We start from the raw sequence: 13,965 nt of genomic DNA, 5'->3' as shown, positions 1-13,965 counted from the left end.
TCCTCACCACCTGAGTAGTATTTTGTGCTTGTATTTGGACACACCTACATTTCATTTACTGCATTGTGTGTTCTTTTATTTTCGACTCTATGGATAGTTATTATGCGTTTTGATTTATGTATTTGTTTTGGATTATATGGATTTGGTATGACTATTTATGTTGGATGTTATGGATTTATTTTTTGAGTGATTATTATGGATTATATGGATTCTCTTATGCTTATGGATATTTTTGTTTTTACTAATGAGCTTATGTTGCTGTTTTGATGATTGATAGGGGGAGCTTTTATTTTTTATTTTTTTGATGATGAAGGGGGAGAATGATTTAATGAGTTATGAAAATATGCATGTATCTAGGGGGAGCATGTATGCATGGGGAGTTTTTGTTAAACTATTTTCAAATTATTTTTTAATCTGCATTGATTAAGGGGGAGCTTTTTTCATAACAAGATTAAGGTTTTTAATGTGCTTTGTCATCATCAAAAAGGGGGAGATTGTTAGCCTATATGGCTATAAATATTGATTTTGATGATAACAAACCACATGTATTTATTAAGTAAAGATTTATGAATTGTGCTTTTATAATAAGAAAATGATGTTATGGAATTAAAGCATTTTGGACTAAAATGAAAGTAATTTTAAAATCTTTGATAGTATTTTAAATTTCGGATTTGGACCTATTTGAAATTATTTAAATGTTTTTGGGCCATTCTATAATTTCATAAAGTTTGGGCGAAGTCATAATTTCAGAAAGTTGTGGGTTTGAGAAAGTATTATTTAAAATTCTGAAATTGGACCTATTTGCAAACTTTTATAACGTTTTGGGCCATACTACAGTTTTATAAAGTTTTGGGGTTAAACTATAAATTTCGGGAAATATTTTACTGTAGCAGTTACTGTAGCAAGCGGCTTACCGGATACTGATAAACGGCAGGCCGAATTCGAGGCAGAAAACACCAGAACGAAAACGGCTTACCGGATTCCTGAAACCGGCAAGCCGGTTAGGCAAAATTTTGAATTTTGCCTTAACGGTAACATAAATCCGGCTTACCGGATTCCATTAAACGGCAAACCGGTTAGCCCAGAATGTGAGCAACGGCTAGTTTTCGAGCTCAAGTATAAGAACTCAAATCCAACTCATTTTGAAGTTCTCCAACAAGCAAGAACAAAAAGCACACGTGATATCTTGAGCCTTCAACTTGTCAAACACAAAACATTGAATCATTCATTGTTCTTCATCATTGTATATCTACTCATTGAGTGAGATTTATTGTAATCTTCATTTCTTCATTTCATTTGTAAGAATTTGAGTGAGTGAAACACTTGAGTGGAGAGATTGGGAGAAAATCTCTTCATTGTAAAGGTTTATTGACACCTCGAAGTCAATTGTATTCGGTTGAAGCCTCGGAAAGGCTTGGTTAGTGAAATCCTCGAGCTTGGATCGCTTGGAGGCGTGGACGTAGGCGGGGATTGCCGAACCACGTAAAAATTCGTGTGTTTGTTTTTCTTCTTCCTTACTCTTTAATTATTACGCTATTATTGAACTTATTATTTTCAATTATTGTTAAGACATTAGATTGCTTGTTGTGTGGATTTGTTAGGATAAATTTTTAAAATTCCAATTCACCCCCCCTCTTGGGTTGCACACTTGTATTTCAATTATGAATTTAAGGGTCAAAAATTAGGGTTGAGCTCAAGATATTAGGGACATATTCTATCAGAGTTAAGAGTTAGGACTATACCAAAAAACCTTAACCTGACTTTTAGCTCGATAATTATTAGTATAAATAAATAAATAAATAAATAATCACAACACATACACGTTATAGTATTACACACACATACACATTACTCACGTCAGACGCACAAGACACGCGCATTACAATTCATTTTTTTTTCCAAAATATTTAAACTATTAAAATATTTTGATATGTTAATAAAAACTTAAAAAAAAAAAAAAAAAAGTCATTGCCCTTGTAGCTGGTAACTACTAACTACAGCGCAATGACTGGTGCCTTCTATTTTCCTCTTTGAAGTGGTGGCGGCCCATTGGACAATTGAAAATAAATAATTAATAATTGTTAAATTTTTTTAAATCATGAAAATGGTTGGGCTCGGGGCTTTGAACCCAACCCCATCTCTGGTCTAATAAGATTCGGGCCTGGCCAGACCTTTTATTTTGGAAGATTGAGTCTTTTTAGGGCCGAAGCCCTTTATTTCAGTGCGAGTTATATGAATTACTCCCTCGTAATTTAAGGTATAATCATATATTCATAAGGTCGAGTAATCATGGATATCCTAAAAATTAATAGATGAGTGATACTCGATGGCTAGTTTTCTCTCCATTGACATGTGTTTTATTTTTTATTTGTGTGCAATTTTAAATCAATGTGAAAGTATTAATAACTTTTAGTTTTGTTTTAATAATTTCATTGGAGAATTTACCACAATATCTTTGTCCTTTCACCATTTCGCAAGTTTTTTTCTTAGTTGAGAAAATATCCACCGTTCACCCATTTTTTTCATTTTTTTTAAAATATACAATTTTTTTTTTGTTAGAATCCACCTAAAGTTACATTTTGTTTTACTTTTCCACTTCCGTTTATAATCCGTTAAGGAAACTAACGGAAACTTAAAAAAATGATAGTTTTACCCCCAAACAAAAATTACAATTTCACTTTAAAAAATACCAAAAATAATCAGATTTAATAATGAATATCATTATTGGTACGTTAATGAAGTACAAAAAAATCTTAACTACTAGAGATTATAACTCAATGAATAATAAAACTATACTTATCTTAAATTCAATTGATGGTTTGCGAGATTGGACTATTTTTAATACTACTGTTATAATTTAACATTCTAATTATATACATATTTAAAAAAAACCATGCATTTGATGGTTGTGGAATTAATTTCTTTATTGACCGATAGGGAAAATAATTAGATTTAATCTAATTATTTTTGGTAATTTTTAGGGTGAAGTTGAAAATTTTTTGTTTTGGGGGGTAAAATGGTTACTTTTTAGGTTTCCGTTCGTTTTCTTAACAGATTCCAAACGGAAGTAGAAAAGTAAAACAAAATGTAATTTTAGGTGGATTCCATAAAAAAAAAAGAATTGTAAAAGTTAGAAAAAAGGGTGGACAATGTATATTTTCCCTTCTTTGTTCTATCCTGCCACAGTGCAAATTGCAACTTCTTCTTCTTCTTCTTCTTCAATTTCTTTTTCTTCTTTTTTTTTATGAAAGCTTGGAAAAAAGAGACAAAGGGAAGAAAGTCTAAAAACGAAGTCTCCTTTTGGAAAAATTGAAGTTTGAATAAATATTTCATTTTAAAAAATAAATAATAAATATTATACTTGCTTAAAAGATGGCCATCTCTTCATTTTTCCAATTTTTAATTAGATATGGTTTTTTTTTTGTATAATCAGATCTACATGGTTTGGATAATTTTATTAGTTATTTTCTAAATAAATTTTTTAAAATTTTGTTTAAGAAAAGAGATTTATTTTTACTTTTTTTCCCCTTTGTCCCTTTTTCTCAAGCTCTCAGAAAAAAAAAAAGATAAAAGAAGAGAAATTGAAGGAGAAAAGGAAATTGTAGCGGTAGGAGAATAAGGTTCTGTTTGGGATTGAGATACTGTAACATTTAAATTATATCTGTTATGAAACAAAAATTGTAATTATGAAATAAAAGTTAATAATATGTAGTAAATATAAATTTTAAATAGTAATTTTGATAAATTATTAAAGATATAATAGATTTTTCATCATATAAATAAAAAAATTATATTAATATAGCTTGCAAAGTATAGCAGTTAGTGTTTATTAAATATTTTAGTGCTATAACTTTTAAGTTACAGACTTAAAACTATCCAATCTTAATTTCAAACACACCCTAAGAAGAAAAAAAGAACTTAGCCATAGGGAGAGAGATAAAGGATACTCTGGTATATTCCTATTCATAAAGAATAATACTATTAAAATAAGGGAAAAATTGTGGTGAAACTGTGGTACCGTGCCACAGTTGCACTCAGTCGTTGGATCTCAATGGAGCCCACCCATCTAAGTGGATCCAATGGTTGGATGCAATTGTGACACGATACCATAGTTGCACCATAGCCGAACCCTTAAAATAAAACTAAAATATTTTATGTTAATTTAAAATTAAACAAAAATCAAAATCTAACACATGTCGACAAAGGAAGTTAAGTGAACCGGACGACGGAAGTCAGTCGCTCATACGCTATCACTCACTCAATATTTTTATATCATTGCGTTTTGTAAACCAAAGTGCTGATGTACGTACATCTGTTAAGAGAACCTGACAGTGGAGGCCCGTTTGAAAAGAATTTCAAGCAATGTCCTTAATTTTAATTAATTTAAAATAAAGGGGGATGAGTGTAGGGATGGCAATGGGGAGGGGAGGGGACCCGCACTCATCCATGATATTCTGCATATATCCGCGTCCTTATTAGAATTCTTTGAGGAGATCTGCGTCCCCTCCCTGAATAATAAGAGGGGATCTTTAATCTTTGAATAACTGATATATTTTTAAATTTAAATTCTAAACTTAATTTAATCATATTAAAATAAAAATTTAACAAAAGTAAAGTTTGACAATAAATATTACACTAACATTAATTCATTACAAAAATTATACTACAAAATACGAATCATCGGAATAATTATTTTGTTCAATCTTCATAATCCTATAATAAAAAGAAATTATTTTATATCAATAATGAAATAAATGAAATGAGTATAGATACTGAAATTAATATTTTTAATAAAAGTATTTACTCTCACACCTCATGTTCTTCCTTGAGAGATGTGACAAATTGAGAGATAATATTAGGTTTCAAATCTAAAACAGTAAAAATAATATAAGCAATATGACTCATAATTTAAAAGAATATTAGGCTAAGATCTTTAGAATAAAATCTGATTAAATAGTAATTTAGGACTATAATTAGTTAAGTAGGCTCAAAATTTTTATAGTATATTTATATAAATATTTTGATATTTGTTATTTATAATAATATTTAATATAATTTTAAATTTTATTATTTATTTATTAATAATTTTAAAAAATAAAAATAAAATTAAAAATTAATATGAAAAAATAAGAAAACGGGTAGAGAATGAGGATTTCACCTCATCCCCAACCCGCTTTGAATAAAAAAATTAGATAAAAAATTATCCATACGTTTTTCAATAAAAAATTAGTTTAAAATTATTATTATACCCAATAGAGAAAATCTCCGAAGGTCTTTTGCCATCCCTACGTAGAGGGTTAATATCACAGGTAATAATGATCGTAGAGTAACAAAATTACAAAAATGCCGATGTCGGCGGTGACAGCGTGTGCGTGTGATGAGGACCCCGGTCGGATCTGTCCCATTTCAAGATCGGTCCAATTTTATACACAGAGAGAGCAAGATACAGAGAGCGACTGTCAGTGAGAAGCTTGAAGAAAGAAGAGTCAATTCCACTTCTCTTTCTTCCTCGACGAATAAATGTATATCCCCATATGCGCATAATCACATGGTAGAATCTTTGATTTGATTTTGATACATTGTTACAGAGAGATATGGGACGCTCATTCGTCGGGAAAAACTCGACGACGCCGTCGCCGGCGAGAGTGGTGTTGTCGATATTTGTGATGATTCTAGGGTTTGCATTAGTCGCTGATTTCTTCTGGGCTTCTTCTTCTAAATTCACTTCTTCTTACTTAAACATCGCCTCCAATTGGTCCCCTTATCATAATTCCATAATCTTGCCCAATAATGGCCCACAAAAGGTAAGCTTGTTCGGCTGCTTAATTGCACTGAATTTTTTTTCCATGTTTTAGTAGACTAGGGTTTCACATTGGTGCAATCATGTCGTGGTGTTTGTTGTGATCATCATCATCATCATCATCATCATTATTATTATTATTATCTGATGGGTGTGCTTTATTTTGTTGTTTGGTGCAATTGGATGTTTGAAAAGTTACAAAATGAGAGCTTAATTGTGCTTAAAAATTGTTGATATGAACACCCACATGGAAAAATTAAATGTTTTGTAATTTTGTAGAGTTTGATTTGCCAATTCTTGTTTACTGATTGTGGCCTCTTGGTAAGTTAAAACCAAATTAAAGTTAGAACATGTGTGCAACATGGTGGAAGGTTTAGAATAATTAGGTTGCTGATAGTTGTAAGTATTTAGTTCTAGTAAAATGTATTCGGGTAATGACAGCAACTTATGTTAAGTGGAATTGAGCTTCTGGTTAGTTCTCAAGCAGTTTAATTTTACCTGGGATATTAAGTGCTAATTCGAATATGTGGAAGATAAACTGTTCTAAATTACATTGTTGTTAACTTGGGTGTTTGTACAAGCAGTGGTATTATTGCATCTAATTATTTAGCGCTAGTTGTGTCTGCAATAATACCATTGCTTATACAAACACTTAAGTCTTAGGGTCCTGATAAGTATTGGTGCAGCTCAGTTTTGCACAAAAAAGTTTAATTAGACATGAAATGTTACATAAATCTGTTAGACGGGTAGTAAAATGCAGGAGATAAACATATGCTTGACCCTAATCAATTTCTCAGTCATTTGAGCTCAGGGAATTTTTCTTACCTTAAAATGTAGCAAAATCAATGATGTGCCCCATAGTCTATATGCTCCCAGAGGGACAAGTGATTTACCCCCAACATTAAGATTTTTAGATCTTATTTTATTTGTGATTTGGGGTTTTGATTAAATTTTAGTCCTCAGCCAACTTATCCTTGAATAGCAATGAACTTTTGAGGATTGAAGACTGGCTTTCAATTTTCAAAAATAAATCTTCACCTTTATTTAAGAACATTAAACCATTTCTTATTTGGTGAGGCAATCTATAGGGATTTAGTATTTGATATTTAATTTGTTGAGTTCGGGATTTCCACAATTTGGGAAAAACCTTGAAATTTCTTGTAAGCATTATCTGGTAAACTTATCTGCTTAGTTTGGTGAAGTTTTCTGGTTTTAGAAACTAGGAATATTGATCCTTCAACCTTATTTTTGCAGCATTTTTTGAATTGGGTCTGTTTACTTGATGAAAAGATGTTGGGAAAGAAAATTTTTGTTTAGATCCTTGAAACTAATGACCAGCCTGTGTTATTTGTAGGGAGAAAATATTGGAGTTAAAACTAAGAAGGATGTTGTTCCTAAGAGGATCTTACCAGCAACTTTTCAAGATTTACCTGCACCAGAATTGAAATGGGAAAAGATGAAAGCAGCACCAGTGCCTCGTCTAGATGGGGCAGCTATACAGATTAAGAATCTTCTTTATGTGTTTGCTGGATATGGCAGCATTGACTATGTGAGAAGCTTCTACTGAACCCATTTTTGTGGAATTTATTTTCTGTTTAAATTTCATCATGTAATTTTCTTGGAATTGTCAAAGTATATGAATAACATCTGTTGCTCTGTTTAACAGAGCTTGTGTAAAGCAAAACAGAACATGTCTCTAATATAAATGATAACTAGTATCAAGTGTAGATTTTAACTTTGAAGATTTTTCATGTTTAGTTGTATACATTCAAATTTGAGTTTACACATACCACGAGCTTACACCCCACCTCCCCTTCTCCCCCACCACAAAACCCCCCCCCCAAAAAAAATGAAAATGAAGAAGAAGAAGAAGAGAAAAAAGGATGTTGTGATCGTTGTCTGTTTATTTTAGACAATTTGAACCATTCTTTTGAAACCATTTTGAGCCAAATTCCCATCTCTAGTTTTGTGTTCTATGTATACCTTAAAAAGTAACTGTAATGCATGAAAGGGACTTTAGTTTACTGTTATTTTTCTAGTTGAGAACTTCTCTTGCGTCATCATAGCTTAATTTGATGTTCTTGGCTGATATTCATGACTGCTACTGAACCCTCTCTCGATTTCTGGGATTTACATACCTAATTTTTTAAGCCTTCTGGTGTTTTATCTCACACCAAGTGTTAACTGTTCCCATTCCCCTTCATATTTGATTTTCTGTGATATTTTACTGCTCCTATGGTGCTCATGCTTGAATTTTTTGGCATATTCACACACATACACACAAAATTCCGTGATTTTATTCTTTAGGACACCCCTGCCTAAACAGTCCTTTTGATGTTGACACCTTTTTTGTTTCTTATGTTAGAGGGGCCAGCTGGGGCAAATACTAATTTTTCATTCTACGTGGGGATGGAATTATTTAGTTTTAAAATACCAATTGTCAGATTATCATGCCTTACGCAATTATTTGGGTTGGCATTATTTGTTACTGCAGTGCTCCTGACAAGCGGTTGCACATCATAATAAGGCTTATTTATGTTACCGATTTCTTGGCAAATCTAACATTCCCTCATTGTACTTGTTTCTGTTTTGTGAAACCCTCTCACTATATATTTGAGCTCATATTTTTTCTGTTCACAGGTGCATTCACACGTTGATATCTACAATTTTACAGATAATACATGGGGAGGAAGATTTGATATGCCAAGAGAAATGGCCCATTCACATTTAGGAATGGTAACAGATGGTAGATATATCTATGTAGTTACCGGACAATATGGTCCGCAATGCAGAGGTCCTACTGCCCATACATTCGTGCTCGATACTGAGACAAAGAAATGGCAGGACCTGCCACCCTTACCTGTTCCTCGGTATGCGTGAATGCGTCTATTCTATCACTGTTGACAATCATATGTTGGGCCTGCACCAGAGAAACTCTCCTTGTTTTTTTGTTGATTTTCTTTATAGAAACCGATTTGCTTCTCATCTAAATTCTAGTGTTTGCAGCATTTTTTTCCCTCAATACTTTTTTGTTTTCACTGTTTTGATCCTTATTTTAAAGTTCATTTATGGAGACCGAATGCATTTTGTTTAAAGGGAGAGACAAATAATGAGGAAGATTTTAAATTTAAAGGGAAAGACTAATAATGAGGAAGATTTTAAATTGTAACCTCTCCTTTTTATGGACTTCAACACTAGATGTTTTTATTGTAACTTGTGTTAATGGAGTTGCAGAAATGTTGATGCCTTTCTAATTAATGGTTCTTACTTGGGCTTCTATTTTGTCCCCTAGTTTTTTTTTCTTTTTTTTTAACATCATTAGAAGTCAAGAAGAATTTCATTAATTTTGCCATCAGTTTTTAATTACAATTTAAGAAGTTCTATCAGAAAGACAAATAGTGCAGAGATGAGAAATTAAATGTCAAGGTATATGAATGTATTTGCTGCAGCTTCATGTACATTCTGAAAGGGGACTAAGGTTTGTACAGAGAGTGTTATCCTTTATGTTATTTATGAGATTGCTCTTAAGTATATTTAAATCTTCTACAATCATCTTACTAACTAATCTTTGGCTTATAAATGAAATTCAATTTGGCTTACCTTTAGGATTTTTGACATGTTTGTTATTTTATTGTGGGTTATAGTCCTAAATGTGCTCTACTTAGCAGTGGTACTAAGTTGGATAGCTAACAGCAAGTTCTTCTCTGATTAGTTTAAGATAGCAATGCCCAGCTGTAATCCAGGAGGGGCTCTTTTTATTTGTTGTCGAAGATTGTTCATGATGTCTTTTGTTCTTTCTGCTGTTTTAAAATTTAGTGAAAAATGTCTAATAAGATAATTTTCAGGTATGCACCTGCAACTCAACTCTGGAGAGGTAGACTACATGTGATGGGTGGTAGTGGGGAGAATCGGTACACACCTGAAGTAGATCATTGGAGCCTTGCAGTCAAGGATGGAAAACCATTAGAAAAGGAGTGGAGAACTGAAATTCCGATTCCTCGCGGAGGACCTCATAGGTTTGTGGACTTTATTATGTTATGTTTAACGTTTTTGTTATTTCGTCTATGCTGCAGTCTTATCGTGAGCATTTCACACTTTCATATATTTGAGGATGATAATTTAAAAATAAAAGTTATATCCCTTGGTACTTCTTATCCTTTAGGAATCATGAGGATTCCTTTTTCAACCTTTTGCATTTCTGCTTCTGATTTTTGTCATGTCTTACATCGATGGTTTAGAATTTTCATATAGACGTAAGGTAATATACATTAGCAATATGATGTGGACTTCCAAGTCGCCCCAAGTCCCAATTAGTGGCTGGATTCTGTGATGTAAATGAAGAAATAAAAAAGAAAATTTCCCATCTCTAGGAACCATCATCCAGAAAGCCTGAAAGGTGCAATTTGGAATCTAAGGTGCCCTACTGTTAATTTCCTTATATATCAGTGTTATTCTAAGCTCGATTGCCTCATTGGCCTTCTTCCTCCCTCCCTGTGTGTGTGTGTGTGTGTTTGGCTAAAATTTAATATGCCGTGCTATTGATGCCATCTTGAATTATTTCAAATGGCAACGGACGCACACATACAAAAGATTTTCTACTTGGTTAAGCTCTCCTCTCATTTGTCTGGGGTCAAAACAAATCTCATAATTCATCGTATAGATTTTCTGTCTTTATCACAGTTGCTGATATATTTTACCATGCTAGATACCTTTTTAAACCAATTTGAATCCAGTTCTCCTGGATAACGAATCTTATATAAATTCATTTTCCATATTCCACCTAGCTTTGATGATATGGGAGGCTAATGTTCCTTGTAAGCTCAATTTTCCTGTTGACTTTTGGCTTGTGGAAGGAGTAGCAGTCTTGATATTATTCAAAAAGTTGATGGCCTTCGGTTTATTTTGGTCCTGATTAATGTGTTATGTGCAAAAGGAAATTAGAAAGTATTGACTACTTGTTCCCTTTCCAACCGCTTTAAGTTTTTGCTGGAAGCTTCTTAAAGAAGCTAAAATTACTTGGTTGTCAGGCTTCTTGAGTTTCATTATTAGTTGAGAATCACTTCACTTTAGATGGTGGAAAAAAAAGTTTTGGGTTTATAGAGATGCTGTGTTTTGTTTGCTTTTTTGACAAGTGGAGGTGGTTTGATTTCCCATGGGATAAACAGTCAAACATAAATTCTTAGCATCTGTATGGGATTTGGTTTTTTGAACAATTCCAGGGTACTTCTTGTTCTTATTTATAGAGACTAGAGTGGTGTTTTTGTTCTTTGGTTTGCTTGGGGGAGTTTACTGGTCTATTGCCTATGTATAATTCTTGTTGTTGATAAAATTGGTTTAATGTTTTATATTATGCATCAGAAGAAGTTTTTCTCCCACTAAAATAAACAAAAATCATCCGAAGCTTCCTTCAGAGTAGAAAACTGTCCAAAGTTCTTTGGCTTTCCTTTGTCTTAATTTTGGATTGCAATCCCTTTTTGTTAAAATCTCTTTTATTCTGTCTCATTTTACCTTTGCTCCTTTTTTTCCCCGTCTTAGAATTGTGGGATTCTTCAACGGGCCCAACTGAATTCCAGATTTTGCTTCTCTTTTACCTCTATGGCTTCTTGGATTAAAAACTGCATAAATAGTTGGAGTGCAATTTGATGGAAATGCAATTTTATTAGTTTGATATCTGCTGTCAAGTTAATGATAGCATCAAGCATCAATTGGATTTGCCTTGTGTAAATCTCATTTGCTTTGTTTGCCATGAATTTGATTTAGGGCTTGTGTTGTGGTTGATGATCGTCTACTTGTTATTGGTGGTCAAGAAGGTGATTTTATGGCCAAACCAGGATCGCCTATTTTCAAGTGCTCTCGTAGGAATGAGGTAATTGATTAGTTCGTCTTTGTTCAATGTTTAGTGAATTTGTTTTGATTAATCTGTATGATCATTTGCATTGCAATGGATCCTGTGTAATCCTTTTATCGGCTAGAACGATTTTGCAAACTTAAAGGTGTTCTTTGATAGACAAGTGAAGCTATGGTGGACAGTAATTATAATGAGAGGTAGATAATCTGGGAATCAGTCAATTAAGAGGATGGAATTACAAAAGATATGCTGTCGGTAATGATGCGGCAGCCATGTGATAAGTCTGTGGCCATATGACACATAGAGTGTAATTAATGAACATACGTGCTTGTGAGGAGATACATGAACTCAGGTTTCCTATGCAATGTAGAGAGAATATAGACTTGTGAGTATATTTCTGCTTGAATCAAGTGTGTGGGTCGTGGAGATGGAATTACAAAAAATATACAATAGGTAATGATGCAGCAGCCATGTGATAAGCGTGTCGCCATGGACACGTAGTGTAATTAATGAACATACATGCTCATTAGGAGATACATGAACGCTGGTTTCCTTTGCAATGTCGAGAGAATGTAGACTTGTGAGTAAATTTCTTTTTGTCTTGGAGTTGAGTAATTCCTGTTTCAATCAAGAGTGTGGTTTGGTCATGTTAAGTAATTCCAAGGTTAAGGAAACAATTTGGGAGACTACATTTGTGAAAAAATGCTAAGTGATACATTTGATATGGACTTCAGCACTCAGCTTGCTACTCACAAACTTTTATTAAATTTTTGCGTAGATTTTTTCCCCATTTAAAAAAAAAAAAAAACTACTTGCAGATTCTGTTCTTCCTTTAATGAATAAACTATGGTATGGTTGTTGGTTGATGAGATGAAAAGTTTAAAGTTCAAATTCAATAATGTCTGCATTGTGAATGAATAGAAGTGTATGAAACAATATTATATAGTTTGATAAGTTGCTGTCTTATCAATCTCCTTTCCACCATGTATCAATGGATGTACTTTTTCTAATGACTGAAGTGCCTTTGGGGCTGTCGACGAAGTATAGGATAGTTTCTATGTCTTAACAATCTCCTTTCCTTTTTCTTTCCAAATGCCGTACCCTTATGCCCTTTCTGTTCAATAAGTAGTGCCTTCAATACAGCTCTCAATTTTTGTTGTTTCAGGTTGTATATGATGATGTCTACATGCTGGATGACGAGATGAAGTGGAAAGTCTTGCCTTCTATGCCAAAACCAGATTCTCATATTGAATTTGCTTGGGTGCTTGTCAACAATTCTATCGTCATTGTTGGAGGCACAACAGAGAAGCATCCTACAACCAAAAAGATGGTTCTGGTTGGAGAAATATTTCAGTTTAACTTGAACACACTGGTATCAGCTTTTTATCCTTTTAATATACTTTGTCACCCACATGTCAAATGCAGTTGACTTATATGCCTCTGTTAAAGAGGCTGATGCTACATAATTGCTTTCAGGTGGCTGTCCTGAATGCAATGCCGTAGAAAACAAACTTAAAAACAGTGAAGTGCTGCTTAATTCCGTGCTGCCTAGGCACATAAATCAAACACTTTCATTGAAGCGAGAAGGGCTTGTATATTACTAGGTTTAAGAAGAATGTTGCATTATTTTCCGATATTTAGTAGCATGTATATAGAAAGAATTATTTTGACCAAGGCTAGGTATATTTGTAAAGTACATTAAAATGTTGCTATCGTATGTAGTTGATCAATAGTGATAATATCATTTAGGGTTAGTTTTTTATTTTCAAGTAACAATGTCGTGTGCATTGGTTACCTATTGTAGTTAATAAAGTATGTAATTTGTAAATGTCAGTTACTGCGACAGATTTATCACTGATTGGTTTGTATTTACTTATTATTATTATTATTTTTTTTAACGTTGACAGAAGTGGCATGTGATTGGAAAACTCCCTTACCGTGTGAAAACAACTCTAGCTGGTTACTGGAATGGATGGTTCTACTTCACATCAGGACAGCGAGATAAGGGACCAGACGATCCGGCACCAAGGAAGGTACATGGAGATATGTGGAGAACCAAATTGTTATTAAACTCATGATGGAATTCTTGTTGATTATTTTGTTGGGATCTTTCCTACTAAATTTATTAACCACTTGTAATCAAGTCAATTGTTTGTCTTGCCGTAATTTTATTTGTAATTTTCAGTGGCCTAATCATCAATATTTTTTGTCTCCCCCGAGTGTTGTAAAATTAAAGAAACGAATAGATTAACTCCCATTTGTTCTCAGGAAGTATAGTCAATTTTACATTATCCAACTACCCAGATCAATTTTGACT

The 13,965-nt window shown here is 33.1% G+C and overlaps 1 protein-coding gene across 2 annotated transcripts; it reads left to right on the top strand.

Moving 5' to 3' along the window:
* Positions 1 to 5,246: 5,246 nt before the first annotated feature.
* On the top strand, positions 5,247 to 13,963 carry LOC18037513 (kelch repeat-containing protein At3g27220). Of its 2 annotated transcripts, none has more exons than XM_006427706.2 (7): positions 5,247 to 5,804; positions 7,155 to 7,349; positions 8,441 to 8,670; positions 9,646 to 9,816; positions 11,561 to 11,666; positions 12,814 to 13,020; positions 13,556 to 13,963. In XM_006427706.2, the coding sequence occupies exons 1-7, from the start codon at positions 5,595 to 5,597 to the stop codon at positions 13,724 to 13,726; spliced, it is 1,290 nt and encodes a 429-aa protein (XP_006427769.1). In that variant the 5' UTR covers positions 5,247 to 5,594; the 3' UTR covers positions 13,727 to 13,963. The 2 variants fall into 2 exon arrangements, with proteins under 2 accessions (XP_006427769.1, XP_024036567.1); XM_024180799.1 differs by lacking the exon at positions 13,556 to 13,963 and adding an exon at positions 13,125 to 13,539.
* The last annotated feature ends 2 nt before the right edge of the window (positions 13,964 to 13,965 follow it).

This window comes from Citrus clementina, unplaced genomic scaffold (genome assembly GCF_000493195.1).
Source record: "Citrus clementina cultivar Clemenules unplaced genomic scaffold, Citrus_clementina_v1.0 scaffold_7, whole genome shotgun sequence".
Lineage (NCBI taxonomy): Eukaryota > Viridiplantae > Streptophyta > Magnoliopsida > Sapindales > Rutaceae > Citrus > Citrus x clementina.
This window is presented reverse-complemented; position numbering and strand designations above follow the sequence as displayed.